Source organism: Macrosteles quadrilineatus, unplaced genomic scaffold (assembly GCF_028750875.1).
Source record: "Macrosteles quadrilineatus isolate MER2022 unplaced genomic scaffold, UCM_ALF_1.0 Scaffold_1__1_contigs__length_201487025, whole genome shotgun sequence".
Classification (NCBI taxonomy): Eukaryota; Metazoa; Arthropoda; class Insecta; order Hemiptera; family Cicadellidae; genus Macrosteles; species Macrosteles quadrilineatus.
The window spans coordinates 11,168,552-11,182,927 of NW_026542594.1; the positions used below are offsets into that span (position 1 = coordinate 11,168,552).

General features: G+C 33.7%; 1 protein-coding gene across 2 annotated transcripts in view; it reads right to left on the reverse strand.

Moving 5' to 3' along the window:
• Window positions 1–14,376, reverse strand: part of LOC129001749 (probable E3 ubiquitin-protein ligase HERC4) — a 167,156-nt gene that overhangs the window by 36,633 nt on the left and 116,147 nt on the right. For both annotated transcript variants that reach the window (XM_054429189.1, XM_054429181.1), the window contains 4 exons: window positions 11,606–11,783; window positions 10,308–10,590; window positions 8,866–9,014; window positions 3,912–4,085 (listed from right to left, as the gene is read on the reverse strand). In XM_054429189.1, coding sequence (XP_054285164.1) covers window positions 3,912–4,085; window positions 8,866–9,014; window positions 10,308–10,590; window positions 11,606–11,783 — 784 coding nt within the window. The remainder of the gene's footprint in view (window positions 1–3,911; window positions 4,086–8,865; window positions 9,015–10,307; window positions 10,591–11,605; window positions 11,784–14,376) is intronic.

Here is a 14,376-nt window from a genome sequence, read left to right on the forward strand (position 1 = left end):
TAATTATTTCCCTAAAAAAATTTCCTGTACAACTTCACGTTACACTCTTTCCAATGACACCAAAAACACATCTATTGGTTCAGTAGTTTTGGAGGAGTAGGCCTAAATGTCACAAAAAACCTGCTTGCGTATCAAATAAGTATATATAGATAACCAGAAACAAACATAACCTAGTAATTATACAGGAAATAAAAATAATATTTGAAAAAAAAATAATTTAGTGTATTAAATCAAGACTACACATTAAAAACGTAAAGGTTAGATGGGAAATACTGAAATGACATATTTGCTTTCCTTATTAATTTTTATGTTTCCTAGTCACTGTCACTTTCTATGTCAATTATATTTCCTTTGTCCTTCTCGTCATCTACATCTCTAAATCCACAAAAATCGTCTTCATTGTTACTTGTCAAGTCAATCTCATCCTCAACCCCTTCTTCCATTGTGAGAAGGGACAGGATGTCTTCATTTTCTTCCTGTTCTGTTTCCTCTGGGTTGCCTTCTGCTTGCTTACTCTCTCTTAGAGGTTGAGCATTCATGAGTTTCCAGTTGTAAGAAAGAACTGACAGTTTTGCTGCTCACTCAGATAAAAGTCTGTTTCTTTTCTTGGAATGCAATATTTAAAATCCATTCAGTTTCATAAATTCAAAAAAATTTTACAGAAATGTACATGGCATGACAACTCTTAGATTTAAATGTAAGAATTTACTATAGGTAACGTAGTTTTAAGGTTCTTTAACCGTTAATATGTGTTAAAACGTTCAGAATTTTAAAATTTTCATAAATTCCCAATTTTTGGGAATATTTCCAGTTTTGGGCCAAAGAAATATTCCCGGCAATATTCCCATTTTATAAGTTCCCTCCCACTGGGAATATTCCCGGCCCACATCACTATTGACATAACTATGAAAATGGATAGTGTCCTACATTCATGGTTTTGCAACAACAATTACTGTACTACACATTATTAAAACAAAACCTTTTACTACTACGAAGATTGTGTCAAGAAAAATCACAGTTAAGATAAAGGCTTTACCTATTTTACTCTGAGATACTTTCAATACCCATGATAAAAGTGGTTTTAAAAATATGATAAAGTTTTTAGGAATAAACATGTTTGAAACATTTATTGACAATATAATTTTACACAACTGGTAAATTATTTCCAACCAACACAATGTCTAGTTGTTTAAAAAAGATTTTAAAACATATAAAAGCACTCAGTACACGATGACAGTGTAGTTGCCAGCTGTTCACTGGAGGTTATGATGAAGTAATGGCAAAGAGCATCTTTTTTTATCAGCATCAAAACTAGTTATAAGATGGATACAACTCTTGCAAAGTTTTTTTTCTGAAACTAAAATTTGGATTATCACAGAGTAAGATTATTGTTTTTTCATTTACAAAGTTAACATCCACAATATCAATCATATCAATCATTAGTTTATCTCAGGCTCAATCAAATTTTCTTAGTATATTTTAAAGCTCTTCCAAAGAATCAAAAGACCCAGGCCTAAACCTAATTATTTAGGAGGACTTATATATAATTGATTAGGTTACAATGAGGGTAGCAAAATAACTACCTAGTTCAAAAGATTTAGATTGCATAAAGTACCTTCAACAAAAAAAAAAAAAAAAAAAAAAAAAACAGGAAACTAAAAAACATTTAAGCCTTATCAGTATAAGGCCACATAACAGCCACATCTAACTATAAGACAAGGTACAGAACATGCAATGACATAATTTGAGACCGAGTAGGCTTGAATAATGAAAAAAATTATGCAAACAACAACAACTATGCTTGTGGTTGTCAATAGAAAGATAAAATATCTATAACAAATATTTTAACTTATAAAATAAGATTGTAGATTAGTTACAAGTTTAATATGTAGCCATAAACAGTTTTATGGCAGTAGGCAATGGCCAGCGGCAAGTTGAATACCCACAAAAATACTGACCTAGTTAGAGATAACATTTAACAGTATCATAAAACTATTATTTTTATGATAAAATAGAATTGGAGAAAGTCATGAAGAAATAAAAGTGATAAAACTCAACAGTTCCTGGAAGTACTTGAATACAACAATTATTGTCACGATAAAATGTTAATGGATTTGGGATTGCTTTATATGGGGTTTTTATTGCATCATCACCCTAGTAATAAATTATGAAGATCGTAAACAAACATCTGATAAGACTTTTATGTGCTCGGAACCAACTGTAGTTGACTACGATAGTAAACTGAAAGTAATTTATTATTATAATAGGCTGTACCGAACCGAATTTGTACCGTGTAGACAATTTTACAAAATGATGTTACAATTTTTATTTTCTACAGGCCCATCTACTTCTGGAGCTGACGGTACCCAGTGGATCGAATGAACAGTGGAGCGAACGAACAGCCAAAGAATTTGTATAAATTATTGGGTGGAGTGAACGAACGTGGAGTGAATGCAATAGACCCCCATGCAGGCTATTATCAATGACGAAGATAAACATGGACAACCTAATGCGGCTATAAGTGGGAAAAGTTTTTAGAAAACATTAATAAATGACATCAGCTTTGGAAAATTATAAGATATTTACAAGAAATGTTGATTATATTGAACTGTTATGAACATCGTATTTCCATTAGTTACATAATCTTTGAGTTGACTCTTTTAAACTCATTGGAAATTATGACTGTTATTTGTTTCCAAGCAACTCCTGAAATACTTTGCAATTGCTTGATTTCGTGCAACATATACACTAGTAAGGTATAATTTGAGCAGCTATGTTGTTACACCTAATATCAGCTGTTCCAGTCGTCCACCTACTCTTGCAGTGATAAAGCTTGATCAGTCGGTCGTCAGTTTTTTAGCCGTGCTCGTGCTTTAATGTTTTTTATGTACTATTAAACTTTGATGCAATGAATGCAATGAATGAACTGTATTTTTACAGTGTAATAACATATTATTTTCATAAGAATTTTCCTGTTGTAAATACTCGAAGAAAATTTAAAAAAACTGAGTTGGATGGATGATGAGATAAAGAGTGAACGTAAAAATCTTATTGATGCTACTAAAGAAAAGAGAAAAAATAAAGAGTCAAAAACAGAGTTAAAACTTCTTTAAAAAAAGTATAAGAAATGTATTATAAATAAGAAAAGGAAATACTTTATTAATAAAATTGGCAAATCAACTAATGTTACCAAAACTGTCAGGCGGTTGGTCAATGAGGAATTATCAAGGGGCAAGGACTACTCTCATCAAAAAATTAAATTGTGGAGAGAGGGAGCTGTTGAAGGAGATCCTTATTTTATTGTTAATGCTTTAAATGACTATTTTACAGATGTTGACAATTCAATTTAATTAATTTCAATTTAAGGTCATTTAAATAAATATTTATTTTATATATATGTATAATGTATAACTTTTCTATCTAGTTACTAGGCGATATAATGTATTATGTATTGTTCAGAACACCATTCATGTATACTTCTGTATATATGTGAATAAAGTATCTTTGAATTGAATTGAATTAAATATGAAGTAATGCCGTAAAATATTTCAATATGTAAATAGGATTTTTTGAGATTTTTTTTAAATCTAGGCCCTTGTGCTCTATGCTACACCCTTAACCTTAAATATGTAAATAGTGATTTAGTTTAGTGGACTATGACTACGCACCCGACAATGGAGTGATCTCCGAAACGGCCATAGTGCTATAATTTTTCAGGATTGCAAAGACTGTAAGTAGCCTATATATATTTATAAACAGTACAGTATTATTAAGATATCTCTGATCAACATTTAAATTTTAACTTGATGAAAGCAACTACCCTCTCATAAACATGAGATGAGTTGACCTATTGACCTACAGCATTTGATTACCACTACTACCTAATTTAAAGTATTGCCCGGATTACAAACCTTGAATGGGAATGCGATCAGTGCCAGTCAAGAAGAGCAGGAACTTCTTCTTCTCTTCCAGAGGCAACTCATGGAACACCTCCCAGAACATGCGGATGGTTGTATCTGAGCTGGAGTAGCCACCCTTGTAGTTGGTATTGTTCTCTAACACTTCCCAGTCATAATTCTCATTTCCTGAAAAAAATCAATAGGTGGTCTAATTTATTGATTTTTTATGGAGTGCGGGGAGGAACACCATTAATGCATCGGCCAAGAATGAGATGAAAACATTTCAGTCTGCAGGATCCACACAAATTAAAACATTGCTTCAGTCTGTTTTCCACTATGGAAAGATTTAAAAACCCTTCCTTGGATGGGAGATAAATATATCCACATAGTGGCTGCAGATGTTGCGGATGGGAAGTGGATATTTCCGCCGATTCAGTAGACCCACCGGTTAAGTTTGTACAGTAACCAGCTGGTGTGTAACCCAGTTTGTATGGGGTTATTTTCCGCACTCTGCAGAAGGGCTGTAACCTTGAACGTGCAAGCTACCCGCACTTAACACTTCAACTTTTTAATGTCAAAATATTTTTAAAAATTAAATACTGTTGAAATTGTTCATATACATTTATTTTTTAATATGTTCATTATTTATTTATTATATTGATTAGTTCAAATTTTATTCATTATTTAAAACCTGTTGTATATTTGGTAAGGAAAGGTATGGATAAATGTGCAATCTTTCTAGATATTCAAAGACAGGTAGACCTACCAAATATATCTGCACCATTTATTTTGAACTTTTGAGTAAAAAAATATTTATTCTTTAAGAAAAAGTTATTTGTTGTAAGTTAAAATGTATAAAAAAGTGCCAAAATTAGATTTTTATTTTTATTCATTTGAACAAATTTGCCTGTTCAGGAAGGTTATGACATGAGCATAAAAGAGAAGTATTGTATGATTGATGTTTAATGGGTAACTTATGCTTAGTGGCTCTTAAAGTTTTTCCTCCATTATTAGACATTAGTTTTAACTCCATATTTGAACCATATACTGAACCATGGCCAGGGTGTCCACCAGGCCAACCAGAAAAATGCATGAGTAATTCATGAGTAAAAAAAATTCCAGGTAGTTCAGGTCGTACTTTTCATACTAAAATTTCCAACGTGTTTTGCGCCAACTCCCGCAATGCTGTTTTAGCGCTAACACAGCTCGCTATTTTAGTTATCGGAAAGAGCATTCTCAGTTAAGGGGAAAAAATTATGATTGCTGTAATATTGCCTGACACACGTATTCAATTTTTATAATATTACTGATTAAATAATCAAAAAATTAAAAACTAATCCTTAAACCTGCAATTTATTAATAACTTCCTAAAAATAGTGATATGTCGATACAAAAATTTATCAAATCTCTAAACAGACACCTAAAAATAGATTCTTAATACTGATAATTTCAATTTTACCAAATTTTCTGGAGGATTACTACACCAACCCCTGGCTTTATGTACTCTCATATCGTATAATTTTGGAGTTAATGGGTTGTTTTCCAAGTGGACTACCGAAATAATAATGCAGAAATTACAAAAATAGCACGTAGCCAATTTATGTTTTAAACCCTCCTAAACACATTAAATAAATACAACGTTAAAGGTAAATGAAGATTTACAAAAAAAAATATAAAAAAATTTTCTAGAAGTGTGCCATTTTGAAATTTTTGGTCAAGCCAAACTCGAGGTAATATGAATGAATGAATGAATGAATGAATGAATAAAGTGCTTTATTTTAACATAAACATTCCTCTCATAAAATAAGCATACACTTAATTAAACAATGGTCTACGACCGTCTGTTTGGTTGGCACACCTGGAAAACACATTTATGAAAATTAAGTTGAAACAAAATACACTTACTAACATACACAAATTTACATACAATTTTACATCCATTTTCAACAAAACTAAAAAAAATACCTTTTTCATAATATTGTTTACATAACTTTTATTATTTTATTTTTTAAATTATTAGAATTTAAAAGGTTTACGCATAATGAAAACTATAACAATTACAATGAATATTTAAGAAGACAGGCTGACAAGTTGTTTGACATAATTATTGTTTTGATTTAATTTATAAATTAGAAAGATAATAAAACAATTTTGAATTTTAAAAAGAATCATTTAATTTATTCGTAATTAAATTCTCTAATTAACTCCCACCTCCTTCTCCACGCCTCCCTCATAAAGTTTGCTAATTTACGCCAATCCCTACCATTTATGTATTCTATGTGTTCTTCCCAATGCATGCTTCGTTTTCCAAACCAATACTCCCTGATATCACCTAAAATTGGGCAAATAGAAACAAAATGAAAAACTGTTTCAAATTCACGCAAATTGCACAAACTACAGAAATGATTTTTATTCGTTATCCATGGTTTGTGATTCAAATCAACCAGCTCTGCTCGGGCCTTAATGACCCATGAGATAAGACTTATATTGATGCTATCAGTGAGAAAACTCCTGGGCCCTAGGTCAAGGTCAACGGCAAGCAGTTGTTGGTGATATTGCGATGTACGCGCTCTGCCAACCATATCAATTCTCCAGCTATCTCTTTCCGCCTCAATTATCTTCACTAATCCCTCAAAAACATCTGCTGACTCGAAATTGATATCCAAACCGTGTTTTCGCCCTAGACATTTCCACTCTTTGGCCCAAAAAATACCTTTTCCAATTACAGATTTAGCAATAATTTTTGGTAGGCGTGATTCTGGCATATTAAAAACCTTAAAAATGTATGTTGCGTTAATTTGTAGATTAAAGAAATACAACTTTTCAAAACATGTTTCTAAGTAAACAATATAGTTGGGAGTGTTATGTGGCAATCTAAACATCCTTTTAATAAACGTTTTCTGAGCATTTTCTAACTGAGAAATTTCTGAAAACCCCCAAACTTGCGCGCCGTAACACAAAATAGCTCTGAGAATAGATTCGAAGCATAATATTTTAATCTGCAGCGGGACTTTGTTGCTGTCTACTAGCCTTTGCCATACTGAATTAATTGCATAATTAGTTAGCCTCCTCTTCTCTATGAAATGTTTTTCCCATGACAATGTCGTTGTAAATAACATTCCCAAATATTTATAACTATCTACCACTTCCACCTGTTTGCCCTTATACCACCATCTATCATGTCCTGATAATCTACCACCTTTCCTGAAAACCATTATTTTGGATTTGAATATATTTACTGTAAGGTTCCAAATTGAACTGTAACACTCCAAGTTTTTAATCATCATTTGTAACACTGTTGCTGTGGGGGCCAACAATACGATGTCGTCTGCATACATCAAAACATTTACTCTCTTTCCACCGAAATTACAGCCACCTTCCAGCACCTCTGGCAAATCATTTACGAATAAGCTGAACAGGAGAGGACTTCCTATACATCCTTGTCTTAAACCTGTCTTTGTCTCAAACTCATCTGAAATGCCGCCCTTACACCAAACCGCTGCAGATGTGTTACAATAATAACTCCTCAAAACATCTAAAACGTGCGTTGATACGCCGATTGATGAAAGTTTTAACATAAGCGATCGTCTATCAATAGTGTCAAACGCACTTGAAAAATCCACAAAAAATGCATACAATTTGCCACCTTTCTCCGCTAAACGTAGTTTAATCATCGATGCCAAATTAAAAATATTATCTATAGTGGAATAGTTTTGTCTGAAACCCGCCTGGAACTCCGATAAGATGTGGTTTTCATTGACCCAATTTGTAAGTCTATTATTTAGCATTCCTATAAATATTTTACCAATACAATTTATAAAAGACAATCCTCTATAATTTTGAACTGAATTAATATCTCCCTTTTTAAACAATGGAAAAACAATCGATTTCTTAAAGCTTTCAGGTATGACCTTACACACACACAAACTCGAGGTAATATTGTAATAATCTAACACAGTCGTAGAGACACCATCATCGTTTTCAGCGATAACTGAAAAATCCTGAATATCTCACTCAGTAACAGAAACATCACCACTGTCTTCTGTGGATGTGAAAAATTTCCTGATATTGTTCAGCGGTAACGGAAACATTATTATAATCGTCTCCCACGATCACAGTAAAGTTATCATAATCTTCCTCGATCGTAGCTTAATTCAAATAATTTCCCGCGGTCGTCATCCTCAAGCAATATTTTTGGAGATGATCATCGTTTCCCGCAGTCACGGAAACGTCATCGTTCGCATGCGCGATCACGTAAACGCCATCGTCGTCTCCCACGGTCACGGAAATGCCATCGTCGTCATGCACGATCGCGGCGAAAAATTCCCGGTTGAATACAAAATTCAAGCATAATTCCCGGTTTTTTCCGGTTCAAAAAAATCACGCATAATTCCCGGTCGATGGATACCCTGTTGGCCTATGTCAAACATTCGCTTCCTGTTCTCAATGAACTTAGAACTCTACGTCATCAATGAAATTACAACCAATGTCGTAAAACCTCTACAGTATACAGTCGAACCTCGTTAGTACGAACTTCAGTAAAACAAATTCCTCTATAAGACAAATTTTTTTTGTGACATGGGCTGATTAACCTCCATACAATATACAATTATATATTAGAATATTCTTAGCACAAAACCTCTAAAAGACGAAAGCGACCTCTGTAAGATGAATTTATCATGATCCTAACCTCTATAGTACGTAGTTTTCAAAACAAACAGAAGCTTGTCTCTACATTAAACCCCCACCCATCCCATTGTCTCAGAGCGAGGAGAAACCTCTATAAGACGAATAACGGCAGTATTAAACCTCTTTATTAAAAATACCTCAATAATACAATTTTTTTCCCCTACTCTTTGAAATTAGTCTTATAAAAGTTCGACTGTACTATTCAAAAGTCATGAAACATTTATTTAGTGCTTTCAGTTAAATCCAAGGGCAAACCAATATTTAGAATGAAACTTACCTATTACAACAGCCATGAGTTCGTGTGCATGGAAGAGTTTCAACACCCTCCCTCCACACACTTTATGGAATGCATCCCTGAAGGCTCGAAAGTGACGTTCGACTGACTTGTTGAGGATGAAGTCTACGTACAGTTCCACATACTCCTTTCTGGTATCGTAATTTCAAATCAAATTACTACTCAATACACATTGATCATGCTGAGGCCGTTAAGGATTTGAAAGAAGTAAGAATGTTCCATAGGTAGCAGCACATACAACAATAGTGCAAAAATTATAAAATGTAAGACTAACTAGTTGCGGTTTTGTATTTTGTTTAAAGAACTGTTGCAGGATATTTATTACTGATTAATGATTAGTAAAATATGAGATTTCCATGAGGTTTTAGATCAGTGCCACAAACGGTAAAAATTTATTTTGTTTGCCTTTTTTGGTCACTGCAATACTCATGACTTTACCGTCCCGAACAAAAAATTCAATCCCGTCCATCCCTAATTGTTTTTGTCAAAATTTTCGAGTTAGAGTTTTTTTTTTTTGAGTTTTGGGTCTCCTTATACCCAAAAATGTGGTTTTTGAGGTGATGTCTGATTGACCTTTAAACTGGTTCATTACAGTAAAACACCAACAAAATGAAATTAAGGGGCAAAGTCCGATCAGATAATATATTTTTTCAGTTAATTAACGGAAGGAATTTAAAGTCTATATCTATTCAAAGAGATCTACAAAAGTAGTTTTTTTTTTTATGTAATTTTAATTGCTGTCATCTCAAAACCTACAACTGCATTCACAAAATATATTCTTTAAGATAATGGATAATTGTTTCCTGAACTTTATCTCAGGGTATGAGAACCATGTCCTCATATGTTCCATTACAATCTGTTAGCCAAGCCGGACTAACTACTAGAACAGAAAACTCCTGTTGCCTAGCTCATTTTGCAATTAATTTGAACTTTTTATTATGGTTTCGGTAATAATATATTTTTTCAGTTAATTAACGGAAGGAATTTAAAGTCTATATCTATTCAAAGAGATCTACAAAAGTAGTTTTTTATGTAATTTTAATTGCTGTCATCTCAAAACCTACAACTGCATTCACAAAATATATTCTTTAAGATAATGGATAATTGTTTCCTGAACTTTATCTCAGGGTATGAGAACCATGTCCTCATATGTTCCATTACAATCTGTTAGCCAAGCCGGACTAACTACTAGAACAGAAAACTCCTGTTGCCTAGCTCATTTTGCAATTAATTTGAACTTTTTATTATGGTTTCGGTTAACCAGGGTTTTGGTTTAACGGTTGCAGTATAAAAGGGTTTTACTACACTCAAAATTGTTTCAAAACATTAAGACCCTTGTGTTTGTTTTGAAAAATGCATAAAGATTTCATAACACCTATTAAAGATTTTCCTGAGAAAAAAAAAGATTGATAATGGTGGCTCACTTGTTCTCATGAGTGACTGGTATCTTCTCTCCACCTTGTTTGAGAGGGTAGTGTTTGGTCTCCCCAAAGACCTCCCTGACCAGTTCAAAATTGAGACAGAAGACGTCCTCCACATCAGACTCCTGGTAGTCAAGCAGCTGTTGCAGACTACGAGCCATGGTGGGAGACAGACCAGCCAGGTCTTGTAATGACACTGGCTCTCCTAGCAGCTTCTTGTACAGAGCCAGAGGGAACGGCAGTGCGATGATGGTGAAGTTATAGATGGCCAGGCCACATAGCAGCCCTAAAACACGTACAGGTTAGGTTATGTTTAGCAAAAATACGAGATAAGAACGCTTTTTGGTACATTTGATCAAATAATTCTGCAAAATCAACTACAGTAGAACGTAGATAATTCGGACATCAAAAATCCAGACTGTCAATAATCCGGATTTGCCTCTAGCAAGAAATAACTATATAATATTTACTCATATTGGATGGACTATACAAGTTTTCATGTTTGTTATTTTTCCTATTTGGCTTTTTACTTTACCATAACCTTCAGTCTTTCATTGTCATCTATTGAATGTGATTTGTTTAACAGCTGACACCTACGACTGTCTTAGTACTGAATGCATTGATAAGCATTACACTGTTTATAAAGTTTAAATTAACCCTAGGACTGCCTTCCACCGTTTGGACGGCGGTTTCATGTGTGCGCTCGGTGCCCAAACGCCGTTAAACGATGGTTCGGACATTTTTGTTCAAACGCTTACCAGGCAATGAAAATTATCCAGAAGTGTAATAGTTTTGATACTATTGGAAAGAGGAGATTCTAAACTTTTATTTTCATATATAAACGAACCTTGTAGCACTAACAGATCAATATAACTGCTATTATAATTTGAACAATATTTTGCGTGCGTAACATTTTCGAGTCACGATTGGCAAAATCTCGTAAAATAAATCTCGTATCTTTAAAAAAAATCTAAAAGTCTTAAATTTTTGCCCAAACTTAAATACTTCAACCTCCTTCCAGAACAACTTAAACAACAGAATAATTCAGCCGCTTTCACAAAAAATCTTACAGACTGGCTGCTAGTGAGACCATTCTACACCGAAAAAGAATTCATCGCATGACCTTAAAAAATGAAATGTTTCTGTTACCCACCTGTAAATATGACGCTGTACTATTCTCAACGAATATGTTAATAAAGAATATTGTCTATTGTTTAAAACAAAACTCCATGACTGTATAAAATATGTTTAAAAACTATTCATTTGGGCTTCTTGCTTGTTTTAGTGAGATTGCCACTTACCGATTAGGAAGTACATAATTTCATCTTCAAATGAGCTCTCAGAGAACCAAATAGCATTAGTCTCCTCATAAGAACGAAACATTCCATACTTGGGATCAAGTATTTCCCTCAGTAGTAAAAGAAAGAACTCCTTTCTAACCCCTCCTGCATCTTCTGCTTCTTCCCCCAGAAATGTGACCTTTAAAAAGACTCTTACAATCAATGTTAGGGTAAATAAATGAGGTGAAATAGTATAGTATGGAAGACTACACAGAATCAAGAGAAATTTTAGTACACAAGTAATTTGAACTCTAAAACTATATTTTTTGCATATCTGACAATAAAAAGTTCAGACTCTTTACTTCACAAAGCACAAATGTTAACATTGGGGCAGTAGAGAGCAGCTCGCAAAAGGGAAAACATCTTCCTTAATCTCCTACGGGATAAAGATTTACGCACACTTCACTTTATAAACATATGATAAGTTAGCCCCTGGATTGAAAAATGCAATATAAAATTGTTTACGTTAACTTTTGCGTCACACGATCCTTGAGGTAGTTACAATCAACTACAGCTGTTTCATGCCACTGGGGCACATCTCCAGGTTGTCAAACGTAAATTATCAAATATAAATAATTACTGTTACATACAAAATACACAAATGCAAAATCATTTAAAAGACACGATTTTTGAAATTTTGAGTTTTTGAGTTTCGAATTCCTCTATTTACAATTAATACTACCATTCAATTAGACCAAAACAAAACAGATCCTAATAAAGGAGTAGGGGGGAAGGGGTAACAGCTGATGCTTGGACACACACCAGCAGTCATGACGCAACATCTACCGGCGCCTACCTTATGTGTTCGTTACTTGGCCAAGTTAAATTTTGTTGTTTAAACGTTTTGTATTCTTGTATTTTGTGTGTAACAGTAATTATTCATATTGACAAACTCATCCACGGATGAAAGCTCTTTTATTTGAACGTTCAACAACCTGAAGATGTGCCCCAGTGGCATGAAACAGCTGTAGTTGATTTTAACTAAATCAAGGATCGTTTGACGCAAAAGGTAACATAAACCATTTTATATTATAAATATACCCTTTGTTTCGGGTCGATTATATCGGTAAACAAATAAATAATAGATTTGTATACTAAACTAAATAAATAGGTAAACATTATTGAATAAATTCGGTGGTTGGAAAACTTCATATACCGTCGGGATTCGTAAAATCAATACCCGTGGGCACTTAGCTTTGGAACCAATCAGAGCAGATGCTCGGGGTTTGAGACTAGATCCAGAGGGCGTGGTTAGAGGATAGCGAGGGCAGAGGAGTCAGCGAGCAGACGCCATAATGAACTGACTCGTTATCTTGTGCGAGAGTTAATTATAAATTGCCTTTAGTCGTTGGACTGATCCGATTATAATACAAATATCCTCTAACATCGCATTTTATCGTATGAAGTTGCGTCGGAATTCTAATAAGCAAAGAGGATAACTTAGTACATTGGTGACTGTGAACACAAATCTTCGTGCGTAAGAAAATGGCCGGTGGTTCCTCCTGTCAACGAAGTATGACTGCGCGATGGCTTTAAGGCTTTATGGCTTTAGGTAGCGGAATGATCTTTAACGATTAGAGGAAATATAATAATTGGACTTTGCATTATGTGTTACCAAGACAAAAGTGATACAAATATAATAAAGGTAATTAGCTATAAAACAAGTGAAAGTTTATTATTTGTTGAATAACCCACAAGATGTCATGCTATAAGAAATTATTAAATATAAATTTAAAGTAAATATTGTCACTTAAATTTCAAATAGACAATATTAAACAAAGAAACAACACAAAATGGCAGCCAACGGTTGGGCTGTTAATTTAATTAATTGAACTAATAAAAAGAACATACACCCTGGGATAGGCTGTGTAGGTAATTTATTTAGGCCTAATTGTACAATATAGTTTTAAAATATTTATTTGTTAAGGATTCTGTGATTAAAATGAGTGGTTCAGAATCAGATGATAGTGTTCCTTTGAGTCAAATAGTGACTAGGCCTATATCTATTAAAAATATGATTAACAATAGTTAGGAAAGGTTGAATTCCTTTAAGGGTGCGCTCTACCCGTCTGGCTCGCGCAAATGTAAGGGTTTTAGTTCTTCCTGATTGTAGCCCCAATTGTGAACCGATTTAAAAGATCTTGGTGTCATATTTTTCGTTAAATGTTATTGTAGGTTTCCCGTTTTTTTTAAATTTTGATAATTAAAAAAATTTTGGGCTCAAAGGTTGGTGAAAAATGTAAAAATAGGCGTTTTTTATCATGAGTTTTAATACATTAAAATAATTTTTAGAGAAAAAATAAAAAACGGGAAACCTGCAATAGATTCTTAAAAACGAGAACCTGGAATTAGTTTACTAAAAAGTTGAATTATAACTATGTAAACACGCAGACTCGAAAGGCTTGCAAGCGCTCTTCAAGGCGCTGTGCAGTGGCGCGGCCATGCGGCCAACGGCTCAACCTGTCGTCGGCTCTCCCACCACAGCCATCGATCGATATTTCCCCTCCTCTCGGTTGATTCTGTTCTATCTTTGCGTCATCACCGTTTTTACACGTATGAGTATACTGTCCTCTTTGTAAACAGTTATACTCAGCCAACGCAACTTGCTTGCACAGATACAGCTTTAAAACTTTACCAAAATATAAGTTTGTTTATAAACGTCGGGTATGAGATTGTTGTAATAACAACCATAATAAAAGTAGTTTAAGAAAACCAGTACTCAATAGTACTGT